Source organism: Mchenga conophoros, linkage group LG20 (genome assembly GCF_057382185.1).
Source record: "Mchenga conophoros isolate Kocher_MC1m ecotype Shallow Benthic linkage group LG20, M_conophoros_male_GT1.1, whole genome shotgun sequence".
NCBI classification, from domain to species: Eukaryota; Metazoa; Chordata; class Actinopteri; order Cichliformes; family Cichlidae; genus Mchenga; species Mchenga conophoros.
In genome coordinates this window covers 28,439,672-28,459,140 of record NC_140545.1, presented here as the reverse complement: position 1 = coordinate 28,459,140, position 19,469 = coordinate 28,439,672, and the positions used below count along the sequence as shown (strand labels likewise).

General features: G+C 43.6%; 1 protein-coding gene across 1 annotated transcript; it reads right to left on the bottom strand.

The window, feature by feature from the left end:
* Positions 1-822: 822 nt before the first annotated feature.
* Positions 823-17,873, bottom strand: tpk2 (thiamin pyrophosphokinase 2). The gene is made up of 8 exons (XM_085259199.1): positions 17,734-17,873; positions 17,411-17,652; positions 8,809-8,872; positions 8,596-8,726; positions 8,361-8,479; positions 1,943-2,075; positions 1,736-1,832; positions 823-1,660 (listed from the first exon to the last, which is right to left on the bottom strand). The coding sequence occupies exons 1-8, from the start codon at positions 17,801-17,803 to the stop codon at positions 1,614-1,616; spliced, it is 903 nt and encodes a 300-aa protein (XP_085115325.1). The 5' UTR covers positions 17,804-17,873; the 3' UTR covers positions 823-1,613.
* Positions 17,874-19,469: the final 1,596 nt, after the last annotated feature.

Below are 19,469 nucleotides of genomic sequence, written 5' to 3'. Positions count from 1 at the left end.
ATTCCAGATAAGCAATGAGTCTAGTTTTGCCTCACAAAGGAAAAATAACATAAAAACCACAGTGTAATTACTGGCCAACACTTGGCAGACTTATGATATAAGTGTGTGTGAGCCCCACATTTAAGGGCTTTAGATGCAGAGAGATGCAGAGAGGCTGGAGAAGGTTATGAAAGCCATTCTAAAAACCTGACAGTTTAGCAGTTCAGCGGATAAAATGACTTGCTGTTTTTTCAAAAACAATGCACTGCACATCAAACCTCATCCCAACAATGACATATGGTGGAGGAAGCATGTTTTGGGATCGACGCCTGATCTCTTCATCCTCAAATATATTCCATTGTGGACACAGACAACTGGAGACCCCGAGGAGTCATTACTTTAAAGTCTGACACTAGTGGGCATGCAAGTGGAAGTACATCTGAGGCTTTACAGTCATTAAAGGAACAATAAATTGAATCAATGAGTCTGATTATTTGCACTGGATCTAGCGAGCGATTCACAAGTTGAATCTTAGGACAGTTTGATGAAATAAGATAAATTACCCAAAGCATGGATGTAAATTAATATCAGAATTATTCAAAAAAAAATCAGGGAGGCCTGTGCTTAACCCACATGAGGTGGTGTAGCATGATGCGATGATATTTTATAATCAAGATATTCCATAACTGTTGATGAACTGAAACACCTCGCAGAAGGACTGGTCCAAAGTTGTTCTTCGTTACTGTGCAAGTGTCACGAGCAACTGTAGAAAAACCTGTGATGAAGACTGGTCCAGTGAACACTCGTTAAGATTTTACAACAGAAAGCACCAATAAATAAAGATGAACTCGCAAGTTCCACTTTATTGCTGTGAGGAATCTCAAAACATTCTTCTTTTGGAGTGTTATATGTGTATATTGTCGTATATATCACTGTGTAAACAGTTTTTCAGCTGTACCAAACACAGCTCCACGCTCTGTCAGGTTTATGTGACCAGTGCTGGATCCCACAAACCACCCGCCTACACAGCAAATATCCATGTGTGCTTTACTCTAATGAAGTTGCTTATCTTCTCTTTGAGCTCTACATACTCAAAAGAATAACATAACATATTTTTCTTCTCTACATTTTTATCCTATAGACTTGCAGTATATAAGGAGATGACTAGATTTGAATCAAGTATGATTACTGCATTTAATGGGTGGAAGTGCAGAAACTGAAATTGCACTTTGAACTTAAAAGGTCGTACTATGACTATAGATAATATAGAGCATATTTACTCTGAGGTCTGCATGACACCTGCAAAGTGTTGTGCATGATAACTCTTACATGTCATTCTTAGATCCAGCACTCATGTGGTTCAGCCATCCTCTGAACCACTCACCTGCAGTTATCAGGCTGAACCCACTGAACAAAACTGCATGAAAAACACCTGTGAAATATAATAACTCACTATATTTAATATTAACATGTTGTACAATAAAGTGTATGACTTTTCTTTAGTGTTTCTGAAGAAACACTAAAGAAAAGTTCACATTTTTATGATGTTTCTTGCAACTGTAAATGTGAACAACAATGTTGGCACCACATGACATATGGTGCCTCAGGCACAGTGAGTAATCTTCATCTTCGTTCTATAATATCTGGTGGAGTCCTGTCACAAAGTCCTGATAGTACGGCTCTGAAATGATAACAAAAAGAGAACTAAGGCAGTGAGCTGGTTTTTTGACTGGACATTTTGCAAACACCCACAAACCTGTGTCAGGGTCAATGTACGAGTGTCTTATGAGAAAGTCCAAGACTACCATGGCAGAGTTGGGTTTGAAGTCATCAGTGACCAGCAGTTCCTTCACCTGAAACAAGATGCTATATTTTATATCTTTGTGTCATCTATATCTCAACCCATGCAGTACTGGCTCCTAGAAGCTGAATTCCCAAATTATAGTATGAGAAAAACACTAACCTTATCTATGGGGAGGAGGTAAAACTCCTGCACCTCTCCATCCCCTATTATGGGCTTAAACTCCAAAGGAAGTTCCAAATCAAAGACAAACTGGCTTTCTGGAAACACACCCTCTTCATCCTCATAAGTGTAGCTTGAAAATAAAATAAAACAAAGGCAGCTAAATTGTCTCTTTGAAAATCCAATTATGTAACTAACTGTTTCATAAAGCAATGATTCTCCAGAACAGGAGGTTCTTCCAGAGGTGTCACTGTGAGGCTGTGATCCAGCCACACCAAAGCTGCAGTATATCAACACCAGTACCGGTGCCCTTCTACCATTCTGACTACTAAAACGCATGTTTTCTTATACCCAGTATTTAATTCATTTTTATCACACTATTCCAATTAATGCAAAAACAGTGTTCACAGACTTGTGTTTGTTCTGCCTGTTATAGCAACACGATCGAGCTGCAGCTGCTGAGAGGTTCTAAGCAGCTGCGCAGGCTTTGAAGTGACAGATCTGTAGATCACAATCAAACAATCAACAATCAAAAATACAATGTAGAAATGTAAAAAGATATTGCAAATAAAAATAGTTCTGGTTTTATAGACAGAAGCTGTTTGATGGTTTTCTGTGGTACATCACAGCGGAATGAGCCTTTTCCACAGTGACTCCTGTTACTGTCCAGCAACAAATATACTGATAAAAATAACAAATTCAACTTCCACATTTTGTATACATACATATATGTATGTATGTATGTATGTATGTATATATATATATATATATATATATATAAATATATATATATATATTAGGGGTGCAACGATACACAAAATTCACAGTTCGGTTCGGTTCGGTACTTTGGTGTCACGGTTCGATATTTTTTCGATACAAAAAAAATGTTCATGCCTTTTTAATTTGTCATTTATTAAAATTATAAATATATATTTTAACTCAAAAGTACAGTTTTTAAATTTAACCCTAACCCTTGTGCGTGTTTTTTATTTTGACAGCGAATGCGCACTTGCGGACCACTTATGTGCAGCCCTGGTTATTTAGCTCGTCATATTGCAGCCACAGAAATTCTTTTGTCCATGAAACCATAAAGCTGCACTTTCTTTTTGCCTGATAGTCTGATTTGTCATAACTTCTCCGTTTTGTGGTAAGCTTTTCTTTGGCTGTCACTTCTTCACCCTGACCTGTCTTATTTGGCTCAGCAGAACTAAAATATATATGCTGCTGGTTTTACACACGCACTCACATAAGCTCAGCGATTCTCTGCGCGATCAACCTCTCACATGTTTAAGCTTGCTGCGGGAGATTTCACTTGTCATGTTTGCATAGTAAGCTAACGATTAATAAGACGATGTCAGAGGAATTGGTGCACAAATTATCATCACTCACAGATCAGTGCTGTCGCTCTCTATACACAGTTCGCACGATTGCAAAGTGAAAGCAAAAAAACAAGCGCATATTGAAACGCGATTTCAATATGTCACATATTGACAGTGGCTCACCGATGCCAATGACATAAATACCCAGCTACATTTCTGAAAGAATGCAAAAGCATTGACATATATTTTTCCTTCCTACAATAGCCCGACGGGCAGGGAAGAGATAGATTTTGGTAGCCCGACTGAAAAAATTGCTAGCCCCAGGACGTCGGGCTAGCGATATTGCGAGCCCTGTATCTGATTGAGGAATCACTCATCTTTGGAAAAGAGAGTTTATTACAGAGAAATGGCTCTTTCCAAAATAAAAGCTATACTATCCGCTTCTTCTGGGCTATATTCTCAGCAGCATAAGGAGAATCATGTGCTAACAGCTGTCTAAATGACTCGGCTAAAGTTAGTAGCATGCTTGTAGTTTTTGTCTTTGCACTAGGATGATGTCGGCGTAAATGTGCAGTCATATTCGTTGTGTTCCCACTAGTGCTTTCAGGTTAATCTCGTTGAAATGACCTTAACGCCACAACACGGCAAATCTCCATTAACGAGCTACCGCCGATCGCCCCGTGCATGGGGCTAGACGGCCAACACGTTAACGAGCTAACTGTGCTAACACACTAGTTCCCACCCATGTAATTGAGCATTGCATGGCACATCCAACATACTGTTTTACTTTAGTCCATGACTCGCTTACCTTCAGGGTCATACGTCACATGAAAACCAAAATAATTCCAAACGCCAGATCTGAATGAGGGTGGGGGAGGTCCATGTTGCAAGGAGAGCTTAACTTCTGACTTGCTAGCTTGCCCTGCGCTCTTCCTTCTGACTATGCTGTCTGTGTTGAGCGCTCAGTGGATCTGCGCTCGACAGTGCAGCCTAGGCGGAGTAGTCGAACGCAGATTCACTGAGCGCTCAACACAGACAGCATCGTCAGAAGGAAAGTTGATAAAATAAATTACAAATGTTATATTGTTCGATACATATGCGTACCGAACCGAAAGCACTGTATCGAACGGTTCAATATCGATACGAATATCGTTGCACCCCTAATATATATAGGAGCAGAGGATCGCAAGTTCGATCCCCGCCTGGGGCGTCTGTATCCAGTAAGGGTCCTAAAGCTAGACCCCATATGCTAAGTGAGCCTACTGCAGACATGAGCGAGACACATAAATATGAAGGCATGCCGGCTCGGTCGTCGCCCGGATCAACGAGGTCCGCGTCAGGTGTTGAGGAACCAGGGCACCCTGACGAGAAGCGGGCTACTAGAGACGAAAACAGGGCGTTGTTGGAATGCTACTACGCAAGTAACCCTGGCGGAATTGGTTACATGAATAGGATGAGGGACCTATGGATTCTTCGATACCCAACATCCACAATGACGGCGAAACAACTAGTAGCTCAGTGTTCCAACATTCGAAAGAAGGGACTACTCTCACAGCTAGAGATTGACGAGGTACAACATAAATGCTACGGCAAGGGGGAGCCAGGACGCCAGGTCAGGGGGGAGATTGGGTACAAAGCCCCAAGTGCGATAGGAGAAGGATCGTTGAGTGCGAGAGGAACTGACCTGAAAGATAGGATCATGGCCAAGCTTGAAACCTGGATCCCCCGTAGCCGGTTACCAAGATTACGTGAAGTACCCTCAGAAGGTCTGCTAGATGATGTTAATGCAGCACTACGGATGATACCTACAGCCACGCTTACCGACACTAACAAGCTGATCTACAATACGGCAGCAGTGATCAGTGAGATGCTTGGCTACAAGTTGAACAGCCACAAGGGGCAGTACCCTCCATGGAGAAGGAGGCTAGAGGGCAAGATCAAATTAGCACGGAGGGAGGTTAGCCAACTAACAGAATTGCAGAAAGGTGCGACAAAGAAGGTGCATAAAAAAAGTACAGCAAGCTGTCCATACCTGAGGCCTTGGAAACTGCCAAGCAAAGATTCACAGCCTTGGCCAGCTGCTTGAGGAGGTACACAAGAGATAGAAGGCAGGAGAATAAACCAGCTGTTCTCCACAGAACCAGCAAAGGTGTACTCTCAGTGGCAAGGGAACAATAAGAGAACAGCACCACCAAGGCTGGAGACGGAGCAATACTGGAAGAGCATATGGGAGAAGGACACAACCCATAACAGCAATGCTCAGTGGCTAGTGGATCTGAGGGCAGACCATAGCAACCTCCCTGAACAGGGTCCAGTAACCATCACGGTGGCAGACATCCAAGCAAGGGTCTCTAGTATGAAGAGTTGGACAGCACCAGGCCCCGACATGGTTCACGCCTACTGGCTGAAGAAGCTGACTGCCCTCCACGAGCATCTGGCAGCACATATGAACCAGCTGCTAGTTGACGAGAGACACCCGGAATGGCTAACCAAAGGTCGGACGGTCCTGATCCTCAAGGACCCCAAGAAGGGATGGGTCCCATCCAACTACCGACCAATAACCTGCCTCAGTACTACATGGAAGCTCCTGTCAAGCATCATATCGGCTAAGATGAACAGGCACATGGGTCAATACATGAGCGGGGCACAGAAAGGGATTGGCAAGAATACCAGAGGCGCAAAACACCAGCTACTGGTAGACAGAACAGTCAGCCGAGACTGCAAGACCAGGGTCACCAACCTGTGCACTGCCTGGTTGGTTACAAGAAGGCCTATGACTCAATGCCCCACAGCTGGATACTGGAATGCCTAGAATTGTACAAGATCAATGGGACCCTGAGAGCCTTCATCAGGAACTCAATGGGGATGTGGCGTACAACACTAGAGGCCAACTCCAAGCCCATAGCACAAGTCACCATCAAGTGCGGGATCTACCAAGGAGATGCTCTGTCCCCACTGCTGTTCTGCATAGGCCTGAACCCCCCTCAGTGAGATCATTAACAAGACTGGCTACGGATACCGACTATGGAACGGAGCAGTTGTCAGCCACCTCCTGTACATGGATGACATCAAGCTGTACGCCAAGAGTGAACGAGACGTTGATTCACTGATCCACACGACCAGGATATACAGCAATGACATCGGGATGTCATTCGGGCTGGAGAAGTGTAGTCGGATGATAACAAAGAGAGGGAAGGTAGTCAGAACTGAGGGGATCGAACTACTAGAAGGCAACATTGCAGACATAGAGGTAGGGATGGGTATCGTTTAGGTTTTATCCGATACCGGTGCCAAATCGGTACTTTTGAAACGGTGCCGGTGCTTAAACGGTGCTCGAACCGGTGCTTAAAGAATGGAGAACACAAACTTTGTCCAAAAACCTCTCATGTTCAGCTGGGTTTTTTTGTAAAAAGATAACAATGTGTGCCTTTTCTGCAGCTATGTGGCATATATGGCATCACTCTTGGCTGGAAGCAGTGCTTAATCAATGGAAAAAACACAAACTTTGTCCAAAAACCTCTCATGTTTAACTGTTTCCCACTTTTTCTTTGGTCATTTTAGCCTTTTTGGCCAGGGTGAAGGGAGTATCTGCCATCAAACAAGAAGACAGCCGCATGTAGCTATGATGATGTTTGCTAGTTCACCTCACATGCATTAATGTAATAACGTGGTTAGCCTACTCAACGTAAATTACACACAAACAACATGAAGCTACTCACGCAGAGAAGAACGGCTGCTGCTGCATCATCATCCGTCATCATTTCTGCTACACTGGCAGGGCTAGGGGCCAGGACTCTATTCTTCGGGTTTTTGGGGGATGTTGCTCTGGGTCCGATAACTGGCAACCCACCCGACGTGCACGGTGTGAGGTCTCGCAGCAAGCTATCAAATACGGCGCATTTCTGGGCTTTTTAAAAAAAACGCTATGCGTCGCCAGGTGTTTCATCGGATTTGAGGTGTTACCTCCTTTGCACAGTATCACAGTATCAGCTTAAAGCACTTGTTGCAGGCTGCTGAGTTTGCTTATTTTGCTGTGAAGTACAGCCAGACTTTTGACCGCTTCGCCTTGGACATTTTTAATCTGTAGCTCTGCTCTAACAGAATGTACGTACCCGGCCCCGCCTACTATCCTCGGAAACGTAAAATGATTGGCTAGAAGTGTATCACAGCTCAGGAAAAAAAAGCACCGAAATAAAGCACCGAAATGTGCGCTGCTTTTCGGTCTGGTTACTACCGTTTATGTCAGAACCGGTGCCACCGGTACCCATCCCTGTGTAAAGATGCCCCTGAGATAATCCAGCACATAACAGCAGGGTGCAAGATGCTAGCAGGCAGGGCATACATGGAATGCCATAACCAAGTGGCCAGCATAGTATACAGAAACATCTGTGCCGAGTATGGCCTGGAAGTTCAGAGGTCAAAATGGGAGACGCCCCCAAGGGTGGTGGAGAATGACCGAGCTAAGATCCTGTGGGACTTCCAGATACAGACGGACAAAATGGTGGTGGCTAACCACCACAAAACATAGTGGTGGTAGACAAACAGAAGAAGACGGCCGTAGTGATCGATGTAGCGGTTCTGAATGACAGCAACATCAGAAAGAAGGAACACGAGAAACTTGAGAAATACCAAGGGCTCAGAGAAGAGCTCGAGAGGATGTGGAAGGTGAAGGTAACGGTGGTCCCTGTGGTAATCGGAGCACTAGGTGCGGTGACTCCCAAGCTAGGTGAGTGGCTCCACCAGATCCCGGGAACAACATCGGAGATCTCTGTCCAGAAGAGCGCAGTCCTGGGAACAGCTAAGATACTGTGCAGGACCATCAAGCTCCCAGGCCTCTGGTAGAGGACCCGAGCTTGAAGGATAAACCGCCCGCAGAGGGTGAGCTAGGTGTTTTTATATATATATATATATATCTCCACAGCCCCATCCCCCTTATTATGTGGGGATCTGGAGGCTCTGTTTTTGCCTTTTGATCTGTTACTGTGTAATCACTGTTAGTTGGAGTCTTTTCGGGAGATATGTCAGTAAGAAAACAAAGTGTAGACTACCCTTAGCGTTGTTCTTTAACCCCCTTCTTCTTAGCAGTGTATCAAGCTCACCTTACTGTTGCAACTGGACGAGCCTTCTTAGCTATGGCTGCTGGAACACAGGCTTCCTCCTGACACTCTTTGACCAGAGTGTGTTTGATGCCAACACCAGCAGCCAGCCCACCTGCTGCCTTTGAGGATACAAGCAATACGCTGAAGAAACTGAAGTGGAATAGCTTGACATGAGATGCTGCACCAATGCTTTCATCACACTGTCTCGTATGTCAGTGTTTCAGTCTATTCTTACCATGTTATCCAGGAGCCCAGGGTACGTCTGCTTGGTGTGGGAGCGCCGTGCCAACCACATACAAACCTCCTGACTGTCACTGACAGTGTAGCCATTGATATGAACTCCATACCGCTTCACCCCAAAGAGACCTGCAGTGTAGCAGCATGGTCTGCTCATACAGCTCAAACACAGGTATAATATAAAAGCCTGAGACGGTGCTCCAAAACCTACTTGTAGCTGCTCTTTCCATCCACATCAAAGGGCAGTCTGAAAATCTGGGCATTACACTGTATTTCTGAAAGAACAGATGTTTTAGTGTTATAAGTGAGAACATGTAAGTTGATTTAACCTTGAACATTTTTTCACACCTTCCACCTATATTTAAGACAGTGAAACTATCTTGCTTTGCCCTTTTCATTCCACCTGCTTATAACCATTCAGAGAAGTAAACAACTGAACCCAAAGCCAAAATGTAATGCAATGCAATTTGGTTAGCATGGTGGTTAGGACTCTTGCCACACAGCAAGAAGCTGCTGGGCTTGACTCCACCATCTGGCGGGGCTTTTCTTTATGAAGTTTGCATGTTCTCCTTGTGTCTGCATGGGTTCTCTCCAGGTTCTCCGGCTTCTTCCACCAGTCAAAGTCATGCAGTTAGTGGGATTATTTAAATAGATACATTTACATAATCCCATAATCCCACACAACATCCAGCCCTTTATGGGCTGGATGTTGTGTGGGATTGTGTAATTGTGTAATTTTCTTCTCCTACAGTCAGATCAAACTGATGCTTTTCTACTTGGTCTTAAATCCTCATAAGCAGGGTTTTTAATCAAATACTGCTAAGGCATTACCTTTGCCTTCATTAACACTGTGCTAAATCTTGGAGCTAATTTGACCAGCACATGTCCTTTAACATGCACTTTAATAAAATATGTGGGAGTGCTTTTTTTTTATTTGCAAGATATTGCAAAAAATTAGAAACATCATTTCTCAGAGTGATGTTGAAAAGCGTGTTCATGTTTATTAATTCTAGGCTGGACTATTATACTTTATTATTATCTGAGCAATCTAATCACTATATGCATGTGTATATATATATATATATATATATATATATATTAGGGGTGCAACGATATTCGTATCGATATTGAACCGTTCGATACAGTGCTTTCGGTTCGGTACGCATATGTATCGAACAATACAACATTTGTAATTTATTTTATCAATTTTCCTTCTGACGATGCTGTCTGTGTTGAGCGCTCAGTGAATCTGTGTTTGACTACTCCGCCTAGGCTGCACTGTCCAGCGCAGATCCACTGAGCGTTCAACACAGACAGCATAGTCAGAAGGAAGAGCGCAGGGCAAGCTAGCGAGACAGAAGTTAAGCTCTCCTTGCAACAGGCAAATTGAACCTCATTCAGATCTGGCGTTTGGAATTATTTTGGTTTTCATGTGACATATGACCCTGAAGGTAAGCGAGTCATGGACTAAAGTAAAACAGTATGTTGGATGTGCCATGCAATGCTCAATTACATTGGTGTGAACTAGTGTGTTAGCGCAGTTAGCTCGTTAACGTGTTGGCCGTCTAGCCCCATGCACGGAGCGATGGGTGGTAGCTCGTTAACGGAGATTTGCCGTGTTGTGGCGTTAAGGTCATTTCAACGAGATTAACCTGAAAGCACTAGTGGGAACACAACGAATATGACTGCACATTTACGCCGACATCATCCTAGTGCAAAGACAAGTGGAAGCAGACAACAAAAAGCAAGCATGCTACTAACTTTAGCCGAGTCATTTAGACAGCTGTTAGCACATGATTCTCCTTATGCTGCTGAGAATATAGCCCAGAAGAAGCGGATAGTATAGCTTTTATTTTGGAAAGAGACATTTCTCTGTAATAAACTCTCTTTTCCAAAGATGAGTGATTCCTCAATCAGATACAGGGCTCGCAATATCGCTAGCCCGACGTCCCGGGGCTAGCGATTTTTTCAGTCGGGCTACCAAAATCTATCTCTTCCCTGCCCGTCGGGCTATTGTAGGAAAAATATATGTCAATGCTTTTGCATTCTTTCAGAAATGTAGCTGGGTAATTATGTCATTGGCATCGGTGAGCCACTGTCAATATGTGACATATTGAAGTCGCGTTTGAATTTGCGCTTGTTTTTTTGCTTTCACTTTGCAATCGTGCGAACTGTGTATAGAGAGCGACAGCACTGATCTGTGAGTGATGATAATTTGTGCACCAATTCCTCTGACATCGTCTTATTAATCGTTAGCTTACTATGCAAACATGACAAGTGAAATCTCCCGCAGCTTAAACATGTGAGAGGTTGATCGCGCAGAGAATCGCTGAGCTTATGTGAGTGCGTGTGTAAAAGCATTTCAGTTCTGCTGAGCCAAATAAGACAGGTCAGGGTGAAGAAGTGACAGCCAAAGAAAAGCTTACCACAAAACGGAGAAGTTATGACAAATCAGACTATAAGGCAAAAAGAAAGTGCAGCTTTATGGTTTCATGGACAAAAGAATTTCTGTGGCTGCAATATGATGAGCTAAATAACCAGGGCTGCACATAAGTGGTCCGCAGGTGCGCATTCGCTGTCAAAATAAAAAACACGCACAAGGGTTAGGGTTAAATTTAAAAACTGTACTTTTGAGTTAAAATATATATTTATAATTTTAATAAATGACAAATTAAAAATGCATGAACATTTTTTTGTATCGAAAAAATATCGAACCGTGACACCAAAGTATCGAACCGAACCGAACCGTGAATTTTGTGTATCGTTGCACCCCTAATATACATATATATATATATATATATACACACATATATATATATTCACACTAGAGCCCAACTTCAAGCCAATATCACAAGTTAACATCAAGTGCGGGATCTACTGCTGTTCTGCATAGGCCTGAACCCCCTCAGTGACACCGTTAACAAGACTGGCTACAGATACTGGCTACAGAATGGAGCTGTTGCCACCTCCTCTACATGGATGAAATTAAGCTGTATGCCAAGAGTGAACGTGACATTGATTCATTGATCCACACCACCAGGATCTATCTACAGGAACGACATCGGAATGTTGTTAAGACTGGAGAAATGTAGTCTGATGATAACAATGGAAGGTAGCCAGAACTGACAGGATTGAACTACTAGAAGGCAACATTGCAGACATAGAGGACAGCTACAGGTATCTGGGGATCCCACAGGTAAATGGGAACCATGAAGAGGCCGCTAGGAAAGCTGCAACCACTGAGTACCTGCAGAGGGTCAGGCAAGTCCTGAGGAGTCAACTGAATGGTAAGAAAAAGATCCAGGCTATCAACACCCCGTGATCAGGCACCCTGCTCGGTTAATAAGCTGGCCAAAGGAGCCACTGACATCAAGACCAGGAAACTTCTGACCATGCATGGAGGGTTTCACCCCAAGTCCAGCACCCTGGGGCTGTATGTTAAGCGTAGGGAAGGAGGCCGGGGACTAGTGAGTGTCCACAGTCCAGGATGAGGCAACGAACATCCATGAATACATCAGGAAGAAGGGGGCCATCTTCCTGACTGCGTGCTCAGTGAATACCTCAGGCAGCAGAAACCCAAGAAAGTAAAGGAAGAGGAGAAACCATCATGGAAGGACAGGCCCCTGCACGGTATGTACCACTGGCAGATAGCGGAGGTGGCTGATATCCAGAAATCCTACCAGTGGCTGAAAAAGCTGGACTAGAAGACAGCACAGAGGCACTAATGAGGACTTCCAGGTTATACTCGGCACAGATGTTCCTGTATACTATGCCAGCCACTTGGTTATGGTGCTCCATGCCGGCTAGCATCTTGCACCCTGCTGTTATGTGCTGGATTGTCTCAGGGGCATCTTTACACAACCTGCATCTGGAGTCTTGCCTGGTGTGGTAGACCCCAGCCTCTATGTGCTCAGAGCTTGTTCCTGTGCTGCCATGATTAGTGCATCTGTGCTGTCTTTCAGTCCGGCTTTGTCCAGCCACTGGTAGGATTTCTGGATGTTAGCCACTTCCTCTATCTGCCTGTGGTACATACCGTGCAGAGGCCTGTCCCTCCATAATGGTGCCTCCTCTTTCTCTGCATTCTTGGGTTTCTGCTGCCTGAGGTATTCATTGAGCAAGTGAATGAAGGCTCTTAGGATCCTGTTGACCTTTTATAGTTCTAGGCATTCCAAGATCCAGGTGTGCGGCATCGAGCCACAGGCCTTCTTGTAATCAATCCAGACAGTGCATAAGTTGGTCAGCCTGGTCTTGCAGTCTCAGGCAACTGCTCTGTCTACCAATAGCTCGCGTTTGGCTCCTCCTCTTGCCAATCCCTTTCTGTGCCCCGCTATCGAGCTATGTGTCTGTTCGTCTTAGCTGCTATGATGCTTGACAGGAGTTTCCATGTGGTACTGAGGCAGGTTATTGGCCGGTAGATGGATGGAACCGGTTCCTTCTGGGGGTTAACCATTCTGGGTGTCTCTCATCCACTAGCAGCTGGTTCATTTGTGCTGTCCAACTCTTCATACTGGAGACCTTTTCTTGGATGTCTGCCACTGTAATGGTTACTGGTCTCTGTTCAGGGAGGTTGCTGGGGTTTGCTCTTAGATCCACTAGCCACTGAGCATTGCCGTCATGTGTTGTGTCCTTCTCCCATATGCTCTTCCAGTATTGCTCAGTCTCTGTATACCTTGGATGGTTCTGCCTTCTATCTTTCTGGTGTACCTCTTAAAGCGGCTGGCCAAGGCTGTCAGTCTTTCCTTGGTAGTTTCCAAGGCCTCAGGTAGAGACAGCGTGCTGTACTTCTTAGGCACCTTCTTCATCGCACCATTTTGCAGCTCCTATAGTTGGCTAACTTTCCTCCGTGCTTCCTTGATCTTGGCCTTTAGCCTCCTTTTCCATGGACTGTACTGCTCCTTGTGGCTGTTCTACTTGTAGCCAAGCACCTCATTGATCACTGCTGCCATGATGTAGATCAGCTGGTTAGTTGCAGATGGTTGCAGTAGGTATGGTCCATAGTGCTGCATTCACATCACCTAGTAGATCCTCAAAGGGTATTTTACGTAGTCTTGGTAATCGGCTACAGAGAGTCCAGGTTTCAAGCTTTGCAATGTTCCTGTTTTTCAGGTCAGTTCCCAATCTCAGGTGGGCTGTTCCCCCCTTGCCGTTGCATGTGTGTGTGTGTATATAAAAAATAAAAATAAAAAAAATACTATTTTGCTATATCATATAGTACTCTGAAACTGAAGTGCATGATCCTGCTGTATAACCCATACAGCATGATAATGTTCTAATACACTTGCAAGTCATGACAAATGGTTTGCACTGCAGTTCTCATTGCCAAGGGTAGCACAACCAGTTCTTAGGTTTAGAGGACAAATGAACCTCTTTTCCACTAGTACCTACTCATCTTGAGTCAACTCAACTAGACTCAACTTGGATTAGGTTGTTTTCCAATATAACTGAATACCATACCAATATGTTCACACTGTGGGAGTTAGCTAGCTGGGAAAACCTCTTACCAGCTCACATCAAGAACATTTGTGTGGTAGCTATTACATCCTTGGAGACACAGCTTGTCCCTTGCAAAGCTTGTTCTTGAAACCATTTCATGACACTGGACATTTAAAAAAGAAAATCATTTGAGCATGGCTGGTTATTGATAATGCTTTCAGCAGACTGAAGGGAAGGTGCCGTTGCCTTCCTAGTCATGTCCCCACAAACGTACTCCTGTTTAATGTCACTATGAATTTTGACAATAAAGTTGTGTTCTGTCTCCATCTTTGTTTCTAAGTTTTATTTTTCCTGGTGACCAAGATTCAGTGATACAAATTAAATGTTAAAAGATACATTTAACTTGTTTGTGTTATGTTAAATCCTATTAAACACTAACAGAGTTATAGGAAATGCCGACACCAGTATGACACAGTTTCTTGATATACTGTTGCAATAACTAAAATGTGCAATATCTTCTGCATTGGCGCATCCAATAATATAGTGTTTTTTGTGATGACTTTACCTGGCGAAGAAGATTATTTCTTTTGGTTACTTTTTATTACAAATGAGCTGTCATTGCACCAAAATTTCACTGATAATTGTTTGGTTCATACTTTTTTCCTACTGGTGTTGTAACAGACAACCCCCCCCAAAAAAAAAACAAAACAAAAAAAACTCACATACACAATGGTCACTGAATTCTTTATTATAGTCAGCAGCAAAATCCAAACGATTTACAATGTGCAAAATGAAGGCTGAAAAGTTAAACTATATACATTTATTGCATTCATGATGTAAAAATACTGGTGACTGCCAGTGCTACCCCTCAGCCTCCTACTAGCCACACCTATGGTATTAATTTCAAAATCCAACATTTTTGAGTTATTGCTTTCACAAGATTTTCAGAAAACTTGACCTCTGACCTTTCAAGTCAAGGTCACTGAGATTTAAACCTGTCCCCGATTTTTAGTAGTTGCACCTATGGTTTCAATTTAAATGTCCTACGTGACTTCCTTCTTGAGTTATCACATTTACAAAATTAGGAGTCCATGCTGCACGCTCGCCAACAGGGTGACGACGATACCACATCAGCCTTTCATAGCTGAGGGGTAAAAATGTCACTCATGCTGGCAACTCATTGCCTGTACAAGCTCACCCAGCACAAAGAGGAATGCCTGGATGAAGGTAGCACTCTGTAATCTCCTTCCTCTGGAAGATGGCTTCTTGCTCCATTGCCTTACATCTCTCACTGAGAAGCAAATCGATTGTGCTGTTCATGGTGGGCCAGATTTAGGACACTGAGCATGCATCTCTTCAAGTACACTTGTCAGGTCCGGTTTGGTGTGGGTCCTCTTCCTCTTGCGAAAGGCAGAAATGGGAGATGGTTAATGAAAGCCAGTTTAACAACAATATTGTGGAAATGCACTTGGAGCTAAAAATATTTTGTTCTTGGAAGTGACTACTTGGAGTTAGAGTTGATAGTTAACCATCTAGGTTATTGTCTGCATATAGGAGACAATGGTATTACCTTTAAAATATTCTTGTGAGTTCAAAGTGAGGATAATTAGCATAAAAGACGCATTAACCCATAAAGAACTCACCATCCTCATTATGGTTTCCAACAATGCTGTAGCCGAGTCAAGCCCAATCTTCCTCCTGTTGCTTGCCGGTCAGTGCCTGCAGATGCAGTCCATTTGATTGAACCATTTCCAATCGAACCACTCTGACTGTGGTGGTCCTTGATGGTCCTGCAATCGCTTTTATATTTGATAGGTTTTTGTTGAGATTGCTCTTGTACGTCCTCTGGTATCCCTGAGCAGCCATCAGCTCACAGATCTCCTGGTACACATTCTCATTTCAGGTTGTTCTGCCTGGTTCCTGCTATCATCAGTCACCAAGACCAAATAAATATGCATATCATGATTGGTCTAAGGTATTGGTTTTTGCGTAGACACTTCCCCAATTACAAAAATGGCAGGTTTGATTTTTGTGAAGGACTTGCTTTTATGTGACATTGAGTCAGTGGTTCCCAAACTTTTTTTTTCACTAGGCTCCTTTGTTTTACAAGAAAATCTTCGCACAGCCTCCTAAACTGCAGCCTATTTGTTGAATCAGAGGTTAGATCAATGAACTGTTCCTCCTTGGATGTGCTGAAGTCAGCAGGGGCTGTTCATCATATTTTCTTGTCTTTGGCTTGGAACGAAGTTAGTTTGGCGATGCTTCATCTTCTGCTTTGCATTTGCGTGGGAGCCCCCCCACAGCACTGAGTGATGTCACTGACTGGCAATCGGTGGAATGCAGTCTACCAATGTCACATTTTTGGATCGACTCTGCTCACTTGGAATCCCAACAGATAGTAAAAAAGTACCTGGAATAAGGAACTACTACCCAATGGAAAACCCAAAAAACCGAGTCGAGCCAAGTGGAGCCAAGTAGGTACTAGTGGAACAGAAATATGACTCTTCCCCCCCCCCCCACACACACACACACACACACTTTCACTTAGGCCTAGGCACATAAAAACTAATGCTAAGAAAGGTGGCAAAAACGTTTTCAAAGCAGTGTTTATTGTAGGGCATAGGCCTAGAAATCAAAACACACTTTATAGCTGGAATTGGAGTCACAAAATTTTAAAAAAAATTCACTTTCATGTTGGATTTAGAAAACAGGACAAATTGTATCACAAAACAGAGGACAGTGTAATCCACCCACAACGCCAAAGGTTTGTAGGAACCCTTCAGTTCCTACAAACACTACTTCCTCTACATTTGCGCGTACTTGAGTCTCAGATGTTGCAGTGAGGACACACTTGCAAACAATGTTCCCTCTAAGCTGCGCGCGTGCGCAATTGCGCACTGCTGGCGCGGTCTCTGCACACAAAAAATCTGCGTTGCGCACAAAAAAAAATTACAATTGAAACTTAACAATTCTGTTTTGCAGTGTTAGTCAGTAAGTGACTGGCTGCGCCCGTGTAAGTGGGCTAAAGCAGTTAATTAAAAGTAGTCTAACATAAATGTAAATGCTGTAATTTGCTTATTTTAATAAACCATATAATTTGGATGGATTCGATGCTGGCGTGACCACAGTAGACATGTCTGCTGTTGCTCACAGTGGTCCAAGGGACCGCTCAGGGAGTTTGTGTGTTCGCTCAGACACATGAAAAATTAGAGGGAACGTTGCTTGCAAAGTTGAAAGGTTTTTAGTAAATTCTGACTTTGGCACAGGGCTGGGGGTCAGGCTTGGTTTTACAACTCGTGATACAGTTGGCCACGGGTAAAGAGTATGTAATGCTTCCAGTGAAAAACCACACAAAGACACGTTTGACTTGCGCGCCTCACCTCATCTCTCCATCCTTTAAGGCAGGTTAAAGAGGGCTCCTGTCTGAGAGCTTGCAGTACATGACTCACAGCCTCGGATCTCTTTTCGTACGAGTCCAGGCCGTGGCAGAGGGTCACTGCACCCTGGTGTGGCGGACTGAACACGTCTGGATAGCGTGCTAAAAGCGAAGCTACGTGAGGAGGTATCCAGCCGACCTGGGCTCCTTCAATCTCAAAACGAAAGCAGCTTGAACGACACGAACCTGTGGAGAGAAATATAGACGTGGTTACTTATCAAACTGCCTTCATCCGTTTCATCCTTTCTCTTACTGCCACCCGCATACCTGGTAAATAAAAGTTATTCATTTTACGGAGGAGCTGGAGTATGTTTTCTGCCCAAGAACAACTAGCCATTTTAAATGTCTTTAAATAACTGCACACACAACTCAGCTGCTAGCACTGTAGCCACTCTACTGCGCATGCCCACGATACAGCCGCTGTTGTGAGATTTCTCCCTGACATCTGCTTGTCAGGCAGCACTTCCACTGACCCGCTGGGTAACGGGAAAAATGACGGCAACAAAAAGGTCACTGAAGTAAAGATTCTTATTTTATTTTATTTTTTTGCCCATTCACATCTCATCTCCATCATTTTATCATGAGGTCTCCCCCCCACTAGTGCTATGCGATGATATTGCAAATTTTGGTAGTGATCCGATACAGGGCCTGCATATCAATACTGATACTGTAACTTATAAAGGCAGCTTATTTCGAGGAGAGCAGCCATGATCTTCATACATTTGCAAATTTGCAAACACATTATAATGACTACTAAGTCACTGTTATTTCCACTAACCTCCCCGTTCATATTCGCACTGCCGAGTCTATCCAGTCTTTTAAATTACGTCTTAAAACTTATTTTTTTACTTTGGCTTTTGATTCTGTCTAGTTGGCTGTTTTAGCTTGTTGCGTTGTTACCTATTGTTTGTTGTCCTCTTCTATTGTTTGTTTTAACTGTCTCATGTTTTTATTGACTGTGAAGCACTATGGTCAACACTGTTGTTTTTAATATGTGCTATATAAATAAATTTTGATTTGATTTCAGAATCAGAATCAGAATCAGAATACTTTATTGATCCCTGGGGGAAATTATTTTTTGTTACAGTGCTCCATTTTAAACCAACATTAAGACAAGACAGACAATACACTAACTAAGAATAGTACAATATATACATATATATACATACATACATACATACATACATAAGTCACTCATAAATAAATAGCTGAACAAGAAACATGTGTAGCTGTAGCAGCAAACAGTGTGTTAAGTGGATGCGTTGTACAGGGAGATGGCCACAGGCAGGAATGGTTTCCTGTGTCGTTCAGTGGTGCTTTTCGGTAATCTCAGTCTCTCACTGAACGAGCTCCTGTGACTGACCAACATGTCATGGAGTGGGTGGGAGGTGTTATCCAACATTGTCTTTATCTTGGACAGCATCCGCCTCTCCGACACCACCTTGAGGGAGTCCAGCTCCATCCCCACAACATTGCTGGCCTTACGGATCAGTTTATTAAGTCTGTTGGCATCTGCGACCCTCAGCCTGCTCCCCCAGCATGCAACAGCATAGAGGATCGCACTGGCCACAACAGACTCATAGAAAATCCTCAGCATTTTCTGGCAGATGTTGAAGGACCTCAGTCGCCTCAAAAAATAGAGACGACTCTGGCCCTTCCTGTAAAGTGCTGTGGTGTTTTTAGCCCAGTCCAGTTTATTGTCAATGTGTACTCCAAGGTATTTATAGTCCTCCACAATGTCAACACTGACCCCCTGAATTGAAACAGGGGTCAAGTGTTTCCTGGTCTTCCTGAAGTCCACGATCAGTTCCTTGGTCTTTGCCACATTGAGCTGCAGATGATTCTGCTCACACCACGTGACAAAGGAGTCGACCACAGCCCGGTACTCTGTCTCATCATCCCTGCTGATGCATCCAACCACCGCAGAGTCATCAGAAAACTTCTGAATATGGCAGGTCTCTGTGCAGTGGCTGAAGTCTGTGGTGTAGAGGGTGAAGAGGAAG